The sequence below is a fragment of the Rhinopithecus roxellana genome, chromosome 5 (assembly GCF_007565055.1).
Source record: "Rhinopithecus roxellana isolate Shanxi Qingling chromosome 5, ASM756505v1, whole genome shotgun sequence".
Taxonomy (NCBI): Eukaryota; Metazoa; Chordata; class Mammalia; order Primates; family Cercopithecidae; genus Rhinopithecus; species Rhinopithecus roxellana.
This window is the reverse complement of record NC_044553.1, coordinates 7,394,235-7,417,023: the sequence shown is the minus strand read 5'-3', so window position 1 is coordinate 7,417,023 and position 22,789 is coordinate 7,394,235. Positions and strand designations below refer to the sequence as shown.

The 22,789-nt window shown below is 40.1% G+C and overlaps 1 protein-coding gene across 1 annotated transcript in view; it reads left to right on the top strand.

Moving 5' to 3' along the window:
• The window catches only part of TRIM9 (tripartite motif containing 9), a 117,727-nt gene that overhangs the window by 73,793 nt on the left and 21,145 nt on the right, over positions 1 to 22,789 (top strand). Inside the window, 5 exon segments of the mRNA XM_010389463.2 lie at positions 8,418 to 8,480; positions 8,482 to 8,529; positions 9,678 to 9,831; positions 18,113 to 18,270; positions 20,716 to 20,854. Coding sequence (XP_010387765.1) covers positions 8,418 to 8,480; positions 8,482 to 8,529; positions 9,678 to 9,831; positions 18,113 to 18,270; positions 20,716 to 20,854 — 562 coding nt within the window.

The following is a 22,789-nucleotide window of genomic DNA, read 5'->3' as shown; positions in this document are numbered from 1 at the left end:
GATTACCTTTGAACTCTAAGATCCTCTGAAAGAAAAAAATGTTACAGTTATTCCAAATGATTCTGGGGAAAAATTCTAGTTTCCAGTTACCATATGTGGTTGGTAAATTTAACATACCAACAAAATTATTCAGCAAGGATGCTGAGGGCTGATGATAAAGCTTACCATGTTACACAGTCTTCATATTAATATTTACTGAGGACCTCCATGTGCCAATTGTAGTTATCTGTAGAATGCTTGATTTTGAGGCCTAGTGTAACCTTTGCATTTTGTTAGAATAATTATCATTATTTTCACCATTATCTTTGTTATTATTTACCATGTATTGCCTGTTATGATCCCATTATGTTTGCCAAAAATTAATTATATTGCATATTAAGAACACAAATTTACATTATGGATATTATTGGCATATGAACTGCTTACTGCAGCTATTTTGTCATTGTTTTATAACAGGCAAATAATCCTTTGATTCAGATGAGAGAGAGGAAAGAAAGAAAGAGAGAAAGAGACAAAGAAAGAAGAGAGAGAGAGAGAGAAAGGAATAAAGGAAAGGAAAAGGAAGGAAAGGAAGGAAAGGGGGAGGGAGGAAGGAAAGAAAGAGGGAAAGAAAAAAGGGAGGGAGGGAAAGAGAGAGGGAGGAAGGAAGGAAGGGAGGGAGGGAGGGAGGGAGGGAGGGAGGAAGGAAGGAAGGAAAGAAAGAAGGAAAGAAGGAAGGAAGGAAGGCAGGCAGGCAATTCCAGCTCACAAAAAAATTAAAAATATATGCCATTTGACTGGCTACAGTCATTACTAGAAAGAAAAAGGAACTAATTCAAGCCAAGAACTACCTCAATCCCTGTAAAACTAATGGCAAATAACTCAGTTATTCCATTACAATGAAGACATTTGGAAAAATTAGGCACACTGGAAGAGCTTGAAGCCTTCAGTTGCCCTCAGCAGAAGTCTGTAGAAACCAATTCTAATTATTTAACCACAATTATGATTGATTACTAGCCCATCATGAATGATGAATTCCTTTCAGAGTTTCATTTGGCATTATTTTGCAGTCTTCTGCTTCCCACCATGTAGGAGCAAAAATCACAAGAGAGACTGTATGGGATAGGGTGCCCAGGCTACCCATGGAATCACGAGGAAGCCCCACACACAGCTGGAGTTCCTCTCAGTTAGGGGTCACACCCCTGAACAGCTCCCTACTCACTTTGGCAATGCCAATCAAAGTCAGTCTCAGAACTTCCTTAGTACTCTTTGCCTCAACCTAGATGCGGGTGACACCTCTTACCTCCAGAAGGCACCTAACTCATACTTTGAGGAGGATGGAGTAATCCACTATACCTTGCTACACTTCACATCCTACAACACATCATACTGCTTCACTCTTATTGCAACCCGCCGTCAGTGGTAAATGTTCTCCTGTGTGGTTGGGACTGCCCAATAGCTTCTCTCTCCCAATGTCTTGAATTTCTTCTTTCATTAACTTCTCTGTACGGGGATACAGTATTCTATACGTTAAGAGCATACTTTGCATATTCCACTCCGTGTTTATTGATAAAGCATTGGTGATATTCACACTTCTAGAACAGAAATTTCACAGCTTTACTGTTGAAAACCTCAAGACTTCCTAAAAACAGGTGTGTGTTTTATTTAAAGGCCTAAATGATCCTTTTCTTGATTAAAAACTCAAAGCCTCAGACTTGCCTTTGAAATGATGAGTTGCCAGTGTGGGTAAATTAGTAACATTAGTATAGAAGGTGGTTTCCAGAGAATGGGGAAAATATTTGCCTTAAACTATGGGGGAGAGTGGTGGCATGTGAGAAATTTACGATGCTCTTTCTTAAGTTAAATGCTGTAAGTTTTAGTGAATGTGACAATGATATGGTAGATAATCTTCTACTCTTGGAAAAAAACAGGAGAATTCTTTATTTTACTGGAAAGATCTAATAGCCAAAGCACTTCACCTTTAATTCACACAGTTAATTCAAAGCATCAGTTGGTCATCATGCTTTAGGACATGACAGGACACATAGAAACTCCCTCCTGATCAAAAGGACCCATGGAGAACAAACTCTTCAAGCTTGCATCTTAAAAGTACAGTCAGCCCTCCATATCCATGAATTTTGCATCCATGAATTCAACCAACAATGGATTGAAAATATTTGAAAACAAAAGTCTCTCCTGAACATGTACACACTTTTCCTTATTATTCCTTAAACCAGTGGTTCCCAACCTCTTCAGCACTAGGGACCAGTTTCATGGAAGACAATTGTCTTCCATGGAGTACCATTGTCTCCTCAGTATCTGTAGGGGATTGATTCCACGATTCCCTGCAGATACCAAAATCCACAGATACTCAAGTCCCTGATATAAAATGGCATAGTATCATTGATGTTATGTTATTAGTAATAATATAATTAATATTGTGTTAATTAATGTTATTAATAATATGATGTTGCTATTAATATTATTAGAGAGAGAGCTGCAAGGGGGTGGGGGGTGGGGGGAATGGTTTGAGATGAAACTGTTTCACCTCAGATCATTAGGCATTAGATTCTCATAAGGAGAGGGCAACCTAGATCCCTTGCATGCACAGTTCACAGTAGGGTTCCTGCTCCTATGAGAATCTAATGCCGCTGCTGATCTGAAAGGAGGTGGCCCGCCACTCACCTCCTGCTGTGCAGCCCAGTTCCTAACAGGCCACAGACCAGTGCCAGTCCACGGCCCGGGGATTGGGGACCCCTGCCCTAAACAATACAATATAATACATATTTACATTGTATTAGGTATTACAAATAATCTAGAGATGATTTAAAGTGTAGAGAAGGATGTGCATAGGTTATATGCCGATACTATGCCATTTTATATCGGGGAATTGAGCATCTGTGGATTTTGGCATCCTCAGGGAATCGTGGAATCAATCCCCCACAGATACTGAGAAGACAACTGTACCGGACCTTAAACAAAAAGGATTAAAGGATTACCTTATGCTTAGGGGAAATTGTTTTAAACTATAATGGGAAGGCATAGCTTATATTTAGGAAAGAACTTTTTGAAATAGAGAAAGAATGTTAGTGTTTACTTAGGCTGTAGTTCATTCGTGATATCCCAACAAAACCTATGATGAGAGAGAGTACTATAGGAAAAAGCATTGGCCAGGTGCGGTGGCTCACGCCTGTAATCCCAACACTTTGGGGGGCCAAGGCGAGAGGATCACTTGAGCCCAAGAGCAGCCTGGACGACATGGCAAAACCCCATATCTACCAAAAATATACACATTAGCCAGGTGTGATGGTATGAGCCTGTAGTCCCAGCTACTAGGGAGACTGAGGTGGGAGGATCACTTGAGCCCAGGAGGTTGACGCTGTGGTATACTGTGAGTGTGCCACTGCACTCCAGCCTGGGTGACAGAGTGAGACCCTATCTCAAAAAAAAAAAAAAAAAGAAAAGAAAAGAAAAAAGAAAAAAAGAAAGAAAAGAAATGAAAGAAAAAAGCATTTATTTAAAAAGGATAAATAAAGAAAAATGTTAAAAGAACCACATGTAAAATGGAGAGGTATATGGAGGTGGAGGAAGGTTATGGTTGGATTAAGAATGAAATTCCCCTTAATTAACCTCAGGTCTTGCTTCTGGTTGTGTCACATGAACTGCCTGGAAGAAGGAGACTGGTCTGTTAGTGATGGGAATGTAATTGTGGACAGGCAGGACAAAACTTGTCGTATACTCTCTCCTGGGTTGCTCTGTGCTACTGACAATGTCTGAGAATTCAAAGGGACACAACAGTCCTTCAGACTCTCCTTTAACAAATAAGTATCAGTGTCATATCCTGACCCAAGAAATGACCTTATAAATTTGCCACTTAACAAAATAAAAATGTTCAAATGATCAATAGGCATTTGCCATCCAGAACAGATGGTGGCTCTGCTGATAAAGTTTTAAAAGCCTTCTCTGAAACTGTGGACTACAGATTAATTCACTGTCCTTTGGGAGCTGGTTTAGGCTTTAGTGCAGATGAAAACAGGAAAACTGTTCTCCCAGGCCCTATTTGTGTCATTTCTGCAACTTGCTCTGTCCCTGAGAAAAGGACCTCTTGAATCCAGCCCGCTGCACACATGATGCCAAGGGGTTCGCTGGCACGTCAGAGCCAAAGCACAGAAATGTGTCATTCAAAGACAACAGTGAGGTGGCCTGGCTTCCAGGAATCATTTTCTATGAAAAACTCAATGTAGAAATAAATGATCACAAAATGTGGTATGAATAACGCAGGTTGAAGAAGGTAGCAAGTAAGAGAGTTGATAAAGACAGCTAGAGAGAAAGTATTTATACTCTTAAAAGATCTGATTTAAGATAATCTGGCTGATTTCTATAATGTGGGAAATCTTGCTAAATTAATTCAGAAACTCTAAGTTAATTACAGGGCACCCAAAATGCTTCTTTGGGAACCCCATAGTTCAATTTTTAGCAGTGATTTTATCACAGGCTATTGTGATCATTGTGAATGGTTGATTAAAATGTAAAAAGGTGGACCAAAATCAACTGTAGCAAGAGTGAGAGGTTGAGAGCCAGGAACTCAAGAATATTGAGTCCTTCCAAGGAGCTTGAGTCATAGAATGCAGGAGCCAAGGGCAAACCCCTGCTGAAACTCCCCGGCTCTTTGGCAGTGTAACAATTAAGCTTCTTAAGAGTCAGCAGAGAGCCCCAACACTGAGATAGCTCCTTCAGCACCCAATAAACCATACTTGATACGGAAATTTATAGAAGCAAACATGGAATTTTATAAGGACTGAGTAATGTATTTCAGTACATTAAAACATCATTGAACTGAATCCTCTGGAAAGGAAACACAACCATTCAGTCTATTTTATCTCAAAAGCAGACTGACTCTGGGTTATAGTGCTCATATTCGATCTGTCCTTGTTATTCAGACTTCCAGGGCAGTAGTCAAGGGCAGATGTCATTTGGATAATGAAATGATGGCTGTGGAGGTGTCTGCTACCTAGCAGCACCAATACACTGGCTACCAAAATATAAAAATGTCATCCTGGAAACAAGTTAGTTCAGCCTCATACAGCAGAGGGGAATAGCATATTAGCTGTAGGTCACCTCTCTTTAATTTTTAAGTGTTTTACTTGTGGGGTTTTCCTCCCCAAGTAATGGAAGCCTAATCTTCCTGTTATTTTCTGAATAAAAAAATAAAATAATTTGTATTTATTGAGCCCAGACCATGGTGGTGGTGGTTGTCAGGCATACTGGATGTCAGAAGAAAATAAATCAACTAGTGAATTTTAAATTTGATCCCCCCAAAACTCACAAAAATAATCTTTCCATCAAAGTTGGTTCCTTTCACCAGTGACAATAGATTTTAAATCCTACAATTTATTTTCCTTTTTAATTATTATTAAAAGTTAAAAAGCAGTAACAAATCATCTATCAGAAAATTGGGCGATGTGAATAGCCAAAACAATCTTGGAAAAGGACAAACTTGAAGTTCTTACATTTCCTAACTTCAAAACTTATTATAAAGCTGCAATGATCAAAATAGTGGATGCTGGCTAAAGACACATATATAGACCCACTGTAATAGAATAGAATCCAGAAATAAACTCTTACATACTGGCTCAAATAATTTTTCACAAGGGTGCCAATGGGAAAAAGGCAGTGTTTTTAATAAGTGGTGTGGGGAAAATTGGATATCCACATGCAAAAAAAAAAAAATGAAGTTAGACATTACTTAACTCCATATCCAAAAATTACTTCATAATAGATCAAAGAACTAAATACAAAACCTAAAACTATAAACTCTTGGGAGAAAACACAGGGGGAAACCTTTGGGACACTGGAATTGGCAATGATTTCTCAGATATGACACCAAAAGCAAAGGAAACAAAATATAAGTAAGTTGGAAATATTTATGTCTCACAGGACACAAGCAGTGGAAAGGCAACCCACACAACAGTAAGAAATATTTGAAAATCATATATCTGATAAGAGATTGATATCCAGAATATATAAAGAACTCCTACAACTCAACAACAACAACACCCAATTTTAAAAATGTACAAAGACCTGATTAGCAGCGAGGCTACACAAATGGCCAATAAATATATGAAAAGATGCTCAGCATCACCAGTCATTAGGGAAATGCAAATCGAAACCACAATGAGATACCACTTTACACATTTACGGTGGCTGTATTTTTAAAAAATCAGAAAATAATAAAGGTGGGTGAGGATGTGGAGAATTGAAATCCTTGTGCATTGCTGTGGGAATGTAAAATGGTACAGCTGCCATGGAAAACAGTATGGTGATTCCTCAAAAACTTAAACATAGCATTACCACACGATCCAGCAACTCCACCTCGGGGTATAATACCACAAAGAAGTGAAAGCAGAGATTTACAAAGATATTTGTACACTCATGTTTATAATAACTTTATTCACAGTAGCCAAAAGTGTTCATCAATGGGTGAATGGATACAGAAAATATGGTATACATACATCGAAGTGCTATTTGCTCTTACGATGAAAATTTTGACACATGCTACAACATGGTTGAATCTCAAAGACATCATGCTAAGTGAAATAAGCCAGTCATAAAAGGACAAATATTATATGATTGCACTTATGTAAGGGGTTCTTAGCATAGTGAAATTCATAGAGAAAGGAAGTAGAATGGTGGTTGCCAGAGGCTGGGAGGAACGGGAAATGGGGATGTTGCTTAATGGGTTCAGAGTTTCAATTTGGGAAGATGAAAAAGTTCTGGAGATGGATGTTGGTGATAGTTCCACAATAGTGTGAAAGTACTTAATGCCACAGAATTACATACTTGAAAGTGGTTACAGTGGAAAATGTCATGCTGTGTATATTTTGCCATGGTAAAACATTAGGAACAAAAAAATCAGAAATAATGAATGAATGAGTTGTCAAAATATTAGATAGAAATTAAATGTCCAATAATAAGAGAACAGGAATGATTAAGCAAATTAAGATCATCCATTCAATGGGATATTTTTGTAACCATTGATGGTGGCAACATGAAAAATGCCTGTGTTACAGTATTAAATTGGGGGAAAGGGAAGGTAAAATTGTCATATACAATGACTGCAACGATAAGTCTGATTCCAGAGAAAAACTAAAAAGAAATGTCAAAGTACTTAAAAAATTTACATTAGAATGATAAGAGTATTTGCTTTCTCTCATCTATTTCCTGTTTGTTTTGGAAAGTGGATGAAATAATCTTTAATGGAAAATAAATTTATAACCAAAAATGAAAAGAAGGAACAAGAAACATTTTAAATAATAATTATTAGATTCTCTTTTGGCTATTATCCATACAATCCAAAATACTAGATATTTTTTAGGCTTTTGCAAAGTAGTTTAAATATTGAGGATGTGAGTAATTATGGCTCCTGGAAAACCCTTCTTCAATTTTACACTTCGACAACCATTCAAAGATAGGTGCAGTGTAGTCCCAGCTACTTGGAGGCTAAGGTAGGAGGATTGTTTGAGCCCGGGAATTCAAGACCAGCTTGGGCAACATGGCAGGACCCCTTCTTTGGAAATAAAAAAAACCATATAGGCATTCAAGATTTGGGTTACTGAGCAGCGGACACATATGACAAATGCCTCTGAAGAAAAAAACTTTTCAAGGAATGTCATGCATTCATCGCTAAGCACAGACAGCTTCTTAGAAGCAGAAACCGCTTGCTCAGAAAGATGCCTATTTAGGTTAAAGCAGACTCAGCTTGGCAAATGAGCAGCCTTTACAATTGCTCTCTGAAAGAGGCAGTGGTTTCAGTGGGTTATTCTTAAAACTTAATTATACATCCGTCTTCTTTCTCCAGCTTGTCATTAGCTCATTATCTCTCCCAAGCTCCACCTTGGCCCTCCAGGTCCCCACACCAACCACGCAGGGAAAAAGATGCAGAACAATTAGCTGTGTGGAGGGGCAGGAAGGGAAAGGAATTGGGTTCAGATGGTGATGTCTGCTCTTTAAAAGTAACGTAGAGGGCACTGAAGGTGGACAGTGTCACCAAGCACAGCTGCAGCCACATCTTGGGGAGCTATAGCTCCTCCACAGACCCCCAGCAAACCGCACGGGAGAGTCAACTTTACAGAAAAGCGCAGGGCAGGGGGACCTTTGGAAGGTGTTCGTTGATGCACCAAGGTCACCAGATCTAGGGTTCCAAAATCTACCTGCCTTCCCTTCTGATGGGTCCTGTTACCAATTTCCTTTGAGAATCTTATCCCATCTGTCTTCCAGAGTCCTTATCCACAGCAGACATTCCCAGAAAATATTCTCATAAATTTAGTTCCATTCCAGGATGGAATGGATTCTGGTTTGAAGAAGCTTTCCAATGGTCCAGTTTGCTTCTCTTCTACCCTCTGCCATCTTGGACTGCTCTGTTGTCTTTTTAATCCTAGGTGGTTCGAGATCAGATCTCTCACTGCACAGTGAAATTGCGCCAGACCACAGGTCTCATGGAAGTACTGCTTGGAGGTGATTAAGGAAAATGATCCTAGTGGCTTTTTGCAGGTAAGAGTTAACTAGTTTCTGCTTCAGATTCTAAATGTCCCATAGGACATAGTCTAGGATGCTTAAGTCAGACTTCCAACAGCCTGGCTGGGCCTGGGTCTCTCAGTAACAGAACCTACCTTCACACTGCAGTGTACATGGAAGTGCCTGCTAAATCAACTCCACTGACTTCCCAGAAGTCACTGCTACCATGTACTACAAGTTTGAAAGGTGCATGGGCTTTTTTTTCTTTTTTTTTTTTTTTTCTTTTTTGCTTCTTTTTATTCTTGTGTTTAGTCATGAAAACATAATTATCTGTAAGTTCTTTTAAAGTGGAGTTATTGCCTTGCCCAAGAATTCGGTCCTTATTCATTAGTATCTCTTGGACGGTTTTGTCAGATGTCTAAGTGTCTAAGTTTGTAAGATGTCTACCTTCTTGACACCTTCTACTGGTCAGAAAGTCAATGATTTCTCAAATGCAGAGATTTCTCATTCTTCAGTGTTAATTGTTTTAGTGAGATGCTATGGTGTAAGCTGGATTTTACTGAAGGTTTGATCCCAATGATAAGCAACGTTTTGTTAAGGAACATGTAGATCTCTTCCAAGTCATACTCTACTAAACTGGCCAAGAGTGACAGAGAGAGATTGAATATAAGAAATGAAAGAGCTTTCTACCAAAGAATACAGTGATAATCACATGAAGATGATGTGCTTAAATTGTGAGAAATTCTATCTGCACCCTCACTAAACTATTTTATGAAATTCATTTCCAAGTCTTGATAGGATACTCACACTTTAAATTAGAAGGGTTGAGCTACTGATTCTAATAGAAATTAACTAGTTTCCAACATATCATCCTTTAAAATTGTTGGCATTTAGTAAATCTACCATAAATAGCATGATCATATATTCAGATTTGTCTATTAAATCAGTTAACACCTTCTAATTTCTTATAGTGCCCCCTGACTCACAAAAGTATTCAGATTTGCTTGATAAATTATGAGTCACCCTAGTCCTAATGGGGTGTTCCTCACCAACTGCACTGAAGCAGTCAGGGTATGAGTTCTCAAGGCATTTTGGGAGTAACGCTCCTGGAGAGCCAAGGGGCAGTGTTGTGTTTCGAGTGTGGTGGTGTATTTCTTAGGCTGTGGTCTTTTTTATCTGATTAGATTTCTGACGCCCTCATAAGGAGAGTGCACCTGACTGAGGATCAGTGGGGTAAAGGCACACTCACTCCAAGGATGACCACGGACTTTGACTTGAGTCTGGACAACAGCCCTCTGCTGCAATCCATCCACCAGCTCGACTTCGTGCAGGTGAAAGGTATGTCCTTGCATCCCCCAAATCAGAGAGCAACATCCTGAGTGGATGCTGGTGCTTGAAGCAGGATCAGTACCCCTTTGGCTAATGTTACAAGAATCTGGAGTGGCTCCTAACTTATGTAATGAAAATGTCTCTTTATAAATGTGTGACCTACCTTTCAGCAAGCTGGATAAATTCAGATCAATTCAATGCTTGCCTCTTTGAGAGTCTTAGAGATTTCAAGTGTTCAGCACCAGAGAACAGCTGACATGAAAAGAGGAAGGCAGAGAGAGAAAGAGATCATCACGATACATAAATAAAATCTTGGTACAGAAAGGAATCCAGAAATATTGATATAAATCAGAGGAGTCCAGAATTGAAGTGACTGCTTCCACATGGATGAGATAGTAAGCAAATGGTTGAGCATGAATCAGTGGGAATTTGAGAGGATCACAGTTAGCCTGCCAATACTGGCAGAAAAATGCAAGCCTGGAAGGAAAATGGAAATTTGATATAAACTTTAAAATTAGATTATATGATTAAGGGATATGGCAAGATCTCTCTGAGATTTTGGGTGGGGGCTGAAAATATTTTAAGGTAAACAACTCTTTCAAAGAAAAATAACAAATCAAGCCAACCATGCAACAGCATTTTTATGGCAGTGTAAGTAATACCCATTTGAAAAATATTTCTTTTTAACTTTTTGTTTTGAAATACACAAGAAGTTACAAAAATAGTAAGAGATTTTATTCACCCTCTACCCAGCTTCCGCTGATGGTTACATCTTGTAGCTATAATATAATATCAAAGCCAGGAAGTTGACACTGAAAAGTGTGTGTGTATAGTTCTATGCCATCTTATCCTATGTACAGATTCATATAATCACCACTGCATCGGGATACAGAACTGTTTCATCACCACGAAGATCTCCCTCCTGTCACACCTTGAAAGTCATACCCCTCCCCTCCACCACCTCTAATCTCTGGAAACTCCTAATCTTTTCTCCATCTCTATAGTTTTGTCATTTGCTGATTTTTTAAATTGAAATTGATTTGCTCTTTGCAACTCCTGATTTAAGCATCCACATAGTAAATGACTCTTAGCATTCAGTGCTTTAAAAGTTCTATTTCTTAAGAAAATATACCTGCATCCTTTTATCAAAGAGAGATTATATAAATCAGTAAGTTTTAGGGCTGTCTACTTAGGGTCCACATCAGGCAGTTAAATGTGTTCCTGTACTTGGTACGTGTACGTCTCTCAGCCTTTTAATGGATTTTTGCTCTCTTTTATTTTGAACTTTCTCCTTTTTTGGGGTTTAATATGTATTGCTTTGGGAAGATGCCTTCAGTAAATTTTTGAAGTAGTGCATAGATTGGAAATAAGTATGCTTTGTTACAGTAAGAAAAATGTTTAACATTTATTGAGTGCTAACCAAACCAGACATTCTCCGAAGTGTTTTACGTATAGCTCATTTTATTCTCGTAACCCTAGTAGACAGTTGAAGAAACTGGGGCACAGGAAGACTGGGTTACCTGTCTGAGCTCACACAGCTGGTGAGTGGCAAGGCCAGGATTCAAAGTCAGGGGAGTATGGGTAGAGAACCAGCTCCTACAACTACTAGTTTGTGCTGTAAAGCTGGTGCCACACTGAGCAGCTTCTTCAAGGAATAAGTGAATTCATCTCTTAATATTAACAAATCTACATTTTTGTTGCAGCAATTCTTTCTTGCTGTTTAAAAAAAATATTTTTAATACCAATGTGGTAGCCTGTAAAATAAACCCGTCCTTAATAAAATATAGAGCCCCAGATAAATCCCCCTGAATCAGCCTCTCTCTGTTCTCAATTATTTCAGTGAGATAAAAATCACTGAAAGGTATGTCACAAGTAGCTTGGAGGAAAAAATATGTCACAAGTAGCTTGGAGGAAAAAATATGTCACAAAAGAGCAATAGAAAGACTTTTGGTGGTAGAGGAAAAAATGAGCTAACCCAATTAGCCTTGGTGAGGGGGCAGGAGGAGGGGGCAGTTAGAGGGTAAAAGCCTCAGGGCTTTGAAATGCTTTAATCAGCTGTCAAAACTCTCTCCTCCCCCATTCATTGCCCTCCTGAGTCATGTCCATCTGCCCACGGTGGAGTCCAGGCCAGTTGGCAGGATGGTAAAGATTGGGCTGGAGTGAACAGGCCCTTCACTGGGTATGGGAACTGCGAGTTCATGCTCTCTGCATCACAGACCACATTTCTAAAGCACTGTCACTTGGCCACTTAGGACTGCACACAAAAGTAAGAGGGACAAGGCTGTTTGTCCAGTCTGTTCAAGTCTGCACACACAGCAGAGAATACCAAGTACTCTCAGGGCCAAAACGTGGAACACCCTCCCAGCACAAATCCATCTGAAACCACACAACAACCAGAACAATGATTCATGAAGTTAACCTAACAGGCCATTTGGTATAATTCTGGATTATAGTCTTCCATTTTCATTTTCTTTTTAACACTTTGTGTAATTTAATTTACTTCTGATTATTATCACTCTGCCTGGTTAATTTATATGCTTTGCTTTGTGCTCATTGAGTTTAATGAATTCAGTGAGAGCCTAGTCTTCTTTAGAAGCTGAATAATTTTCATCTGTCAGATGCTTGTGATGGAAAGAAAAAGCTAAAGGTCATGACACAATAGAACTTGATTGGCTGGAGTTCAGACTTCTATTGGCCTCTGTGATATCTGTTAATATATACACAACTCTTCCTGTTGTGGTGTTAATCTTTTCATTTTTTAAAGATATTCTTAGTCAGTGTAATAAACTGCACTTTCACAACTTGTCAGTAAAAAATATGTCAAGAAACTGCACCTCAAAGACCGTAGCATTTGGAGTCGTGTTAAAGTAATCTGTCCTTTGTGAAACTAACAATACGTGTAATTCAATATGTATTTTCTAATTGTGCTAAGTTGATTACAGGAGGAAGTTAAAATATTTTCAAATTCACTTAAAGTATGCATTTAAAGATCTGACTCAAAATGATAACTAAAATATCTGTTTACTTCTTGACTCAGAATTTTATCAAACATCTCTGGTTTCAAAAGCTCGTCATAGATGCCATTGTTGTTGCCATTGTTGTTGTTGATACCAAAGAAAGTAGGTTTACAGTTGGCTTTTACATATTTACACTCAGACCAGCTGCTATTCAGCAAGAATGCACTATCTAAAGTTTTACTCTCTTGTTAGCTAAGGACTTAACTGGCCCAATCTGATTCCACACCACCCTCAAGCAATGGAGATCTATTTGGTACCTTTTTTCAAATATCCGAAATTGTAATGGCACATTTTCTGGTTTTGTTTTGATTAGAAAATCATCTTACCCTCTTTCCAGAATACTGGAAGTGGCGTTTGATCTTTTAGACTTTTCTTTTATAGAAAACAACATATTAAGCTTTGTCTTCTATTTTTATTAGAGAATAATTTAAAAAACATTTTCCACTTAATTCTAAGGTTGTATAATCAGCTCTTTTCCAGGTTATAGGAAGGAAATTTTAAGTCTCTTCCTAGTCAGCCAAGGGCTTTACTGTTTGGTTGAGAATAGATTTCAGATACCTACTTCCTCCCCCAATAAATATTAACCCAAAATTGTCTAAGTACACAAAGAATCCCAAAATTCATGAGTCATGGTACTGAAATGAAATGCCAGTTTGTTCATTCTGAACCAGGATGAAACAATGACCTAACAGTTCACCAAGCCTTTTTAGCACATAGACCACTGGCTGTTAATCCCTTTAAGTGTCTCTACTCACTTAAGGGTGTATTTATTTATTTATTTATTTATTTTTTGAGACGGAGTCTCACTCTGTCGCCCAGCCTGGAGTGCAGTGGCGGGATCTCGGCTCACTGCAAGCTCCGCCTCCCGGGTTCACGCCATTCTCCTGCCTCAGCCTCCCGAGCAGCTGGGACTACAGGCCCCCACCCCCACGCCCGGCTAGTTTTTTGTATTTTTTAGTAGAGACGGGGTTTCACCGTGTTAGCCAGGATGGTCTCGATCTTCTGACCTCGTGATCCACCCCTCTCGGCCTCACAAAGTGCTGGGATTACAGGCTTGAGCCACCGCGCCCGGCCGGGTGTATTTATTTTTATTGACACAAGTTGAATATAAGCCCTGAGTATGCACCAAGGTCATGGGCAAGGACAGTGTGATCTGAATAGAGTCTCCTATAAATCATAGGGGGAAAGCTGCCAGAGGGTTAGCAGGGAAGGAAGGAGCAGACACGCTTGCAGGTAATCTGTTCATGTTGATAGCCTGAAATGCATGGACTCAAAACATGCGTTCAGGGTTATCTTTAACAGTGTACCGATAATAGCTTTCCAGAAACAGCTTGTATTTGTTCTAAAGTCTAACTTTTCTCAGATGCCATTTGTATTGTTCAGCCACGTAAAGGGGAATGACAGTCTACAAATGAGCCTTCAGAGAAGATAACGCAGTAAAATTGCATTCTCAACCACCATAGTTGTGAAGGTAGAATCTTTATTTGGGGAATCTTTATTGTTCACATTATAGGAAGCAGAAAGAAACTTTGGGAATTAGACGTGGAGACTTTCCTCCAGTACACTATTTCTAGACACCAGACTGGAGAGGGGCAGTATGATGCAGTGCTAAGCACACAGCCTCCAGAGCCAGGCTGCTTGGTTTCAGGTGCCAGTCCTGCCACTTACTAGCTATAAAACCTTACTGTGCTTCCATTTCCTCAGCTGCACAATAAAGATAGTAGCAATATCTTCTTTATAGGATTGTTGTGAAAATTAAATGAGTGAATACCTGTAAACCTCTCACCACACTCTCTAGCATTCAGTAAAGTGCTTGAAAGCATCCCTGATGATTAGTGTTCCCTGTTGAGGTCGGGAGCCCAGCTTCTCTTCTCACTTCTCCCCACCACACTCCTGTGTACTTTCACAGAGGAATTCTGGATGGTTGTGAGTGTTCACAATCTGAAGGATTCGTGAAAAAAAATTAAACAAAACGTGAGATAGAATTTGAAATAGAGTGGCCTTAAAAAGGGAAGACATTTGAAAACATTGGTATAAGAAGATGATGCTGGAAAATTTAATTTTGAACCACAGCTCTGCCAGACCTCTTCAAAGAAGTTAGTAAGAATAGCTGCCCCCTTGTATTTTAAGAGGAGAATTTTTAGCCTAAAGCTTGAGTTTACAGGCTAAAAGAAGGATAAATGCTAGAACCCTGATCAGGACAGGAGAAATTCATTCTTAAGGAAAGAACAACAGCTGCCCCAGAATGATCATGAAAGTGTAAAAATCAAGATAGCTAGGAAAGCCCCAATAACAGGAGTTTCAGTAAAATACAATGCTCTTCCTTGGATTTTAGTGCAGAAACTGTAATGCTATCCTTTTCCGAATCATAAAAGATAGATTAATTGGAAAGTACTTTGGATTTCTAGTAGACCATTTATTTTGTGCCTAATGAAGTTAAATAGGATAACATAACACCCACTATAAAATATATTTTTCTAGAATGTCAGCCTGAGTCTCTGCTAATGAGGCTGTAATTTTAGCATATTTACCTTTTATGTACCGCATCACTGGGGGTAAATAAGGAAAAGGGAAAACTAATTCTCAGCACGTGGAGGAATAAATTTAGACAGATGCAGATATCTCTGGGTTAGTTCTGTGTTTTTTTTTTTTTCCTCTCCACTCCCTTTGCCTTTTTGTCCATTTGATAATTTGTCTAAATCTGGGACAATATGAAGATCTGAAGATTATTGAGTCTAGCCTTTTTTTATATCCTTTTGGTCTTTTGAACTGTATCCACCAAGGACTTATAAATTAAGTTCTGATGTTTTAATTACACATGACATCATGTATTTCAGTTACTCTTTTAATTATACCTATGGCTACACAGGTACATATGAGTTTCTTATCAGAGACGTTGTAAGCATTTGCATGATTTAAGTTGAAACCATCTGTGATCTTATTCTTTGATTTGTGTAATTGATGAAATGTAGACTTGCCTGAAACATGAACAAAGGGAAAAAGAAAGACTAATATGGAGCTAATGAAATAAGAGCATAAGGAATTGTTTCATGGTGGGCACTAACTAATAAGGACAGTTAAGAATAAATACCCCCCAGGGGGAATCATTCATGTCTCCATAAGCCCTTTGAAGAATGGTTTCCCTAAACCTGTTATATTTTTCTTCCATAGTAAATATGTTAAAAATGTGTTTTAATAAAGGAAACAAATTTTAAATAAAAAGGAAAGTCCCTAGTAGTTAAAATGACCTAAAATTAATCCTGTAGTTACAACTCCTGGGTGATGCCTATTTATATTTAGATACTCTCATTAAAAAGAGTTACATCTTCTGTGTCCATCTCTTTCCAACCAGTCCTGTAGTTTATTTAGTGAGCAAGACAATGAATTTACTTCCTTTCCTCCAAATCTGGATTTCTGGGGCTTCTGAGCCTGCAGTAGCTGTAGCTCTTTGATGAGATTTCACCCAAATCCTGTGCCATTGAAACTTAAAACATGATTTCTTCTCCTAAACCGATTGCCTGCAGTTTTAACAGGCACGAATTTTGATTTAGCTATGTTTAATTTAGTAGCTCAGACATGATTTTATTGTAATGCCTACAGTCTTTTCTTAAGTATAAGACAACTGATCAGCTTCACCTTTGCATTTCATATGTTACAGTCGCTGCTTTTGTTTTCTAGGTTATCTACCATAGAACCTGTTTTCTAAACTGCTGTAAAATTAAACACTGTTTTGGTTGGGATGACTGACAAGACATAGATTTAATTCAGTGCACAAGACACAGAGTCCAATTTTGATACAGCATACCAGGTGTTCCATGATGAACATTTGTTCATCTAAATGTCCCTGGATATGGTCCAAGCTGTTCTCTCCTGTTATTAAAGTGCTAACATAATAACAATAATAAATCAATGTTTTGGTGCTGAAAAAAAAATTTTAAACAGTTAGTAAAAACATGGCTCCCGGCCAGGCGCAGTGGCTCACGCCTGTAATCCCAGCACTTTGGGAGGCTGAGGCGGGTGGATCACGAGGTCAGGAGATTGAGACCATCCTGGCTAACACGGTGAAACCCTATCTCTACTAAAAATACACACACACACACACACACACACACACACACACACACACACAAACATTTGCCAGGCATGGTGGCGGGCGCCTGTAGTCCCAGCTACCCAGGAGGCTGAGACAGGAGAATGGTGTGAACCCAGGAGGCGGAGCTTACAGTGAGCTGAGATCTCGCCACTGTCCTCCAGCCTGGGCAATAGAGCAAGACTCTGTCTCAAAATAAATAAAAAATAAAATAAAATAAATAAAAATAAAAATAAACCGTGGTTCCCAACTGCATATATTAAGTTTATATATGAAGAACTGGGATTATTCAGTAACTAATATTTCTATGTGTGTCTGAAGGCTCAGCTAATTTGCGGTTTTAAGTACTAGAAAAGAGTCACAGTATAAAATGTGGAGGGGGCTGTTATGACTCGTAACAGCATGACAGACTCTCACACAGCTGCAAAGGCATCTTGAGACTCCTCGTCATGCCCCAGGCCCCTAGTTCCACATACCAAGCCCACAGTGGGCGTACTATACCTGCAAATGAGTCGACTTGACCTCGTGCTGTTTTTGAGGTATAGCTACCTTGAGATAATGACGTCAGGTTCCTCAGAAGTTTTGAAATGGAGAGATCACTGTGATCTCTCTGGGAACCAAATTTTCAAAAATCCACTGTTGTAGCTACTTTTGTGCACAAGACCTAGAGTAGAATCACTGGTTTTAAAAAAATGATAGAATATTGGAAATGTAGTGGTTTCAGAGCTATTTCTCAGAATAGGCAGTCTCTGGTTTATTAACTTGGGTTTAAATCTCAGAATAAGTTTTATGATAAAATAATTAGCACAGCTTCAGGCACATTATGAGTTAAATAGGCTTTAGTGAGTTGGACTGGAAACCCAGCCTCCATGTAAACATTTCCTTTAGCGATAATGTCTTCAGTGCTCAAGGGGATGAGAACAGAGCAGTTCTGTGAATCGGCCTGTCTCCCCTCCAACAGCCACAATGAAGGTGGGAAGGGCCACTGTGCGCTTAGGAAATGGCCTAACCGCAAATCAGGAGCCAGTCTGACTCCTGGGTACTCTGTGAAGGATCCTGTTCAGCTCCCTTGTAGCCAGGCTGGCTACTTCTAACCATGTGTTTATCAGGGGGATGTTTGTCACTCTAAGATACTGGAATATCTGCAGCTTAACAGAAGCCAGTTACACTAATTTCTGTTTAGCTTCCTCTCCAGTCCCAGCAACCCCTATCCTACAGCTGGAGGAATGCTGTACCCACAACAACAGCGCTACATTGTCCTGGAAACAGCCACCCCTGTCCACGGTGCCCGCCGATGGATACATTCTGGAGCTGGATGATGGCAACGGTGGTCAGTTCCGGGTCAGTAGAGAGCCCACTACGTACTTGTTAACCCAAACCAGTGACTCTGTCAGAGGACCTGCCAGGGAGTCTCAGGCTTCCCCATCTCTCCCGGGGACAGGCCATACCTGCAGCCTGCTTTCTCCCTCTACCATGAAGGTGGATGGAGCAGTCCCTGAAACTGCCCTACCCTTCTTAAGAGACAGGACATGCAGTACTGGAGTCAGACTGCCTGCATTCAAGTTGGTCTCCTCCACGCTAGCTATGTGGACAATGCCTAATTATCACCGCTTTGAGTCTTCAGGTCCTCATTTATTAACAAGAGGGATGATAACAATAGCGTGAATCTCATGCCTTGTTGCTAAGAGTCCATTAGATAATTCATACAAAATTCCTAGCAGGCTGCCTAGAACATGGCAAGCGTGCATTATTAGCTATTATTATTATCATCATTGCTTATTGCTAATAATATAATTAACCATTGTCCAAGGTTTATTTCTACAATCCACAGCTTCTAATGTCTTTGATTGGCATTCCTCTTAATTGACATGATCTCCTGTTACAGCTTCTCTATTCTAAGAAGCCTTTCTAGCAAAGGTTTCCCCAGTTCTATAGTTTTATTCTGGGCCTTTCACCAGATAGAACTGGTACCAGAGGATTGCTACCTTCCCAAGGCAAGGAAGCCCTATCCCCATTGAGAAGCTCATGCTGCCCTCTGAAGGCAGGACAGAATGGCCTGCTGGTAAGACACGGCTGTGGTACCTCCAGGTTGATGATTCATGTGCCACCACCTGTTGGCATGTGTCTGCTTCTCTCTCATACAGAGCTTCATTCTCATGCATCCTTTCCCTGCCACCCTACTTTCCATCCTCTCCACCCTCGTCTTGCCTGGAAGTTCTGATGCTTGGAGCTTCCCAAGGGAGCAGCCCTTCTGGGGACTGAGGCCAGTTCCTGCACTGAAGAAGGGGAGACCCCTATCTAAAAAAACCTCAGGCCCGTGAGGATGAGGCTTTCTTCTGGTCACCAATGGCCACTAGCTTTCAAGAGCAAAGCCTCTCAAGGCCCCCTTTTCCTGGATGTGTTTTTGATCCCCACTAGGTTTAAGTACTTGAGAGCAGGGACCATGTCTTCTACAATTCTCAAGGACAAAGGTTTTCTCTTTTGATAGAGAAGCCTTATTTACATATATGTTGATTTATTGGCATGATAAAATCTAATTTCTTTCTTTCCAAGATAAGGGCCTCAGGTTCCATTTCATGTCTTTTGCAGTGTGTGTTGTATGTGTGTAAAATCCTGTCTATTTGTCAGTTTCTCATTCCTGACTTTGCCTTTTCAGTTCCTGTGTCATTTTCAGGGCATTTCTTTGCCATTTATTATCTTTTTTTTTTTCTGCTGGGAAAGTAACTCTCCTGGTTTTCCCAATTATTTAAATAAATTAATTCTCTTATTTTGTCTTGACTTTTTCCTCACTCAAAGTGCAGTCCTCCCCCAGCAGCATTGGTTTCACCTGGGAGCTTGTTAAAAATGCAAAATCCCAGACCCCACCCCAGACACCTACTGGATCAACAACTGCATTTTTACAAGATCCTCAGGTGATTCGTATGCACGTAAAGTTTGAGATGCACTGAATGAGAGGGCATAATATTCTGATTTTTGTTATTCCAGCAGGAGTAATGAATTGATGGGCGATCCAAGACCCTGGTCTTCTTAGTATCCTACCAGAGAGTTGTCATTTTAAGGCTGTGCTTTGAATGCAAATTATTTTTATTCATTACATCAGCATAATTTTGCAGTGTGTACAGCTGAAGAGGGAGGCAAATGCCTAACCTATGCTAAAGACACATTATGCTAGGATTTATTTTAAGCCTTTGAAATGTCATTCTTCCTCCTTTCCCTGTTTCCTCCCCCCTTCCCTCTGTACTGTGATGAAAATCTGTCCCCCTGTGGCTTGGAGTGTAATCTTTGTGACAGTTCTGAAGTCATCAGAGGAGTTCTAAACATAGGGTAGAGACCACCTTCCTGTTTTCATGGTTTCAAACATGCTTTTTACAAACCATACTGATGGATAAGGAGCTCAGTAGGGGTCATATACTGTATCAATGCCAAGTTAATAAGTGTAATCTGAACTATAAACTCTCAGTTTTATTTTTTTTTAAGCCTAAGCTGCTAATAACTACCATTCTTTAGCTGCCTGGCCCATGCTAAATAGAAGGCATGATGCTAATCTGCATATACAACATTAAGTAATCCTCACACCAACCTCATAAGGTGGATATTATTATCTCATTTTACAGATTAGGAAACTGAGGCTAAAAAGATAAATTAAATGGCCCAATGTCTCACAGGATTCAAATCCAGATTAGAATGACACCAGGGCTCTTGTTCCTAACCACTGAGCGACACTGCCTCCTTCGCCCCTCCAAAGGGTGCAGGCTAAGTGCTGTCCTGTTCTTTGCTGACTCTCAGGAGGTGTATGTGGGGAAGGAGACGATGTGCACTGTGGATGGTCTTCACTTCAACAGCACATACAACGCTCGGGTCAAGGCCTTCAACAAAACAGGAGTCAGCCCGTACAGCAAGACCCTGGTCCTCCAAACGTCTGAGGGTAAGGCCCTTCAGCAGTATCCCTCAGAGCGAGAACTGCGTGGCATCTAAAGTGGCTGGCAAGCCCGGAGGTAACCCCACCACTGCCCACATTCCTGCAGTGTTTCCATGACTTGCTCTGCATTCTGCACAGAGCCGCTGTTCCTCTCCTGCCTTTAGAGAGCCTATGGTATGTGGATGTGATCAAACCAAAGATTCCACATCGGCAGTTCAAATGGCTTGGGCCGGCGGCTTCCTTTGATAACACTCTAACTAAGCTGCAGTTGAAGAAGCTGAAAAATGAAGGCCTGAATGTGCCCCCCGTGTGTAAGACGAATGTATCTAGGCTCTAGAGCAGGCTCCCATTCTCCACCGATACACATCATGTGCCAGTTTTGCCCAGATTATTCTAGATTACTCTGTAGTACTTGCTTGTTCTGAGGGTGGGACCTAGGTTCTTTCCAGCTGCGGATTTGTATGACTGAATGTGTTTCAAATGGGTGTGGGGTGCTAGAGCTGTTCAGAGAGAGTCTGTTGGCCGCTCCTGGCTTACCCAATTAGACCGCCTCCGTTTCATACCCAAAACTGAGGCCGTCAGCACTAGGATTGAGACTTCCTGTGGCACCAAACAGGAAGAGACCAGCAACTTTGCATTACCCGCCATTTTCATCTTTGCCAGAGCCCCTCCAGTCTTGGCTAGGCTGCCTAGAGCCACTGCACAAAGTTCATCTCTAGAGAACTTTTGCTTCTTAGCTATACTGTAAATATTTTGGTCATCAGAGACATGTAATGTGTCTCAGATGAGAGGCTTGAATTTGATGACCAGATACAACCTCTGAGGCTTTTAACATTTTCATGTTAAGAGTAAGCAAGACACATGAAATGAAATCTACAAAGAGGTATTTGTGGCTGGTGCCAAAGCATTCTGGCACTTTGGGGTGTCATTTTAATCAAAGAAGTCACCCCCCACCTCACCAGGATTCTCCATAACTTCCCTCTGCAGAACTAATTATGTTGATTTTGTTCAAGTTCAAGATGTTAGCTAAAAGAACTATGGTGGTGTTTTTTCCCACTTCCCACAAACCTCAACATGTGCCAGTCACCCTAAAATGCTTCACATGGTTAAAAACAAGCACAATTTCGAATCCCACAGCAAGGATGAAAGGCCCCTAGCCATGAAAACAGTGCTTTGGGGAGCAGTTGTCAGTCTGAATGATGCTATTCCAAGAGAAGGATATGCTGAGGGAAAATGCCCACATGACCTGTTCCTGTTTGGAGTACAGTGATGTGGCAGCTACAGCTTCCCCTAGAATTATCATTTTAGCAACTTCTCTCAGGGAAGACCTATCAGTTTGAGAGCAGTTGCCTCTTTTCTCAAAATACCATGCTAACTGCTAAAGCCCTCCAAGAGTCTTTCCTGGATGCAATGCAGAAGGCCCTTGCTGGTGATGGCCTCATTTCCCATGTGTGTACAAGGTGGTTTGATTGAAGAGTGAAGTGCATGCCTGCAGAGCAGAGAGAAATTTGTAGCAATGTTGCTAATATGTGTTATCAGATCTACGGGAAAACTATTTCTATTCATAATACATCATGGGAATCATACTATTCTGCTAAAAATCAGTTATTAGCATAACAGCCTGAGCACTTATGTCTCTCGTTTCATCCTGCAGGAGGATGTAGCGCCTCAGTTTATCTTAATGTTCATAAGATTATGGTGTCTAATTTAATAAATTACAGGATTGGAACTGCGATCCTTGGTACCACAGTCACAGAACTGGGGGTCATTTTCTAGATGAAACAAACGGAACAAGTTCTCTTCCAACAAAGAAACTGTACTGTAGAAATTAATTTCCTCCATGAATTTTATATATTGTGTACAAATATAAGGTATGTATCTGAATACAAAGAAAAGCCTATCATCATATAGATATCAGTATTCTCTGTTACTGCACAGAAG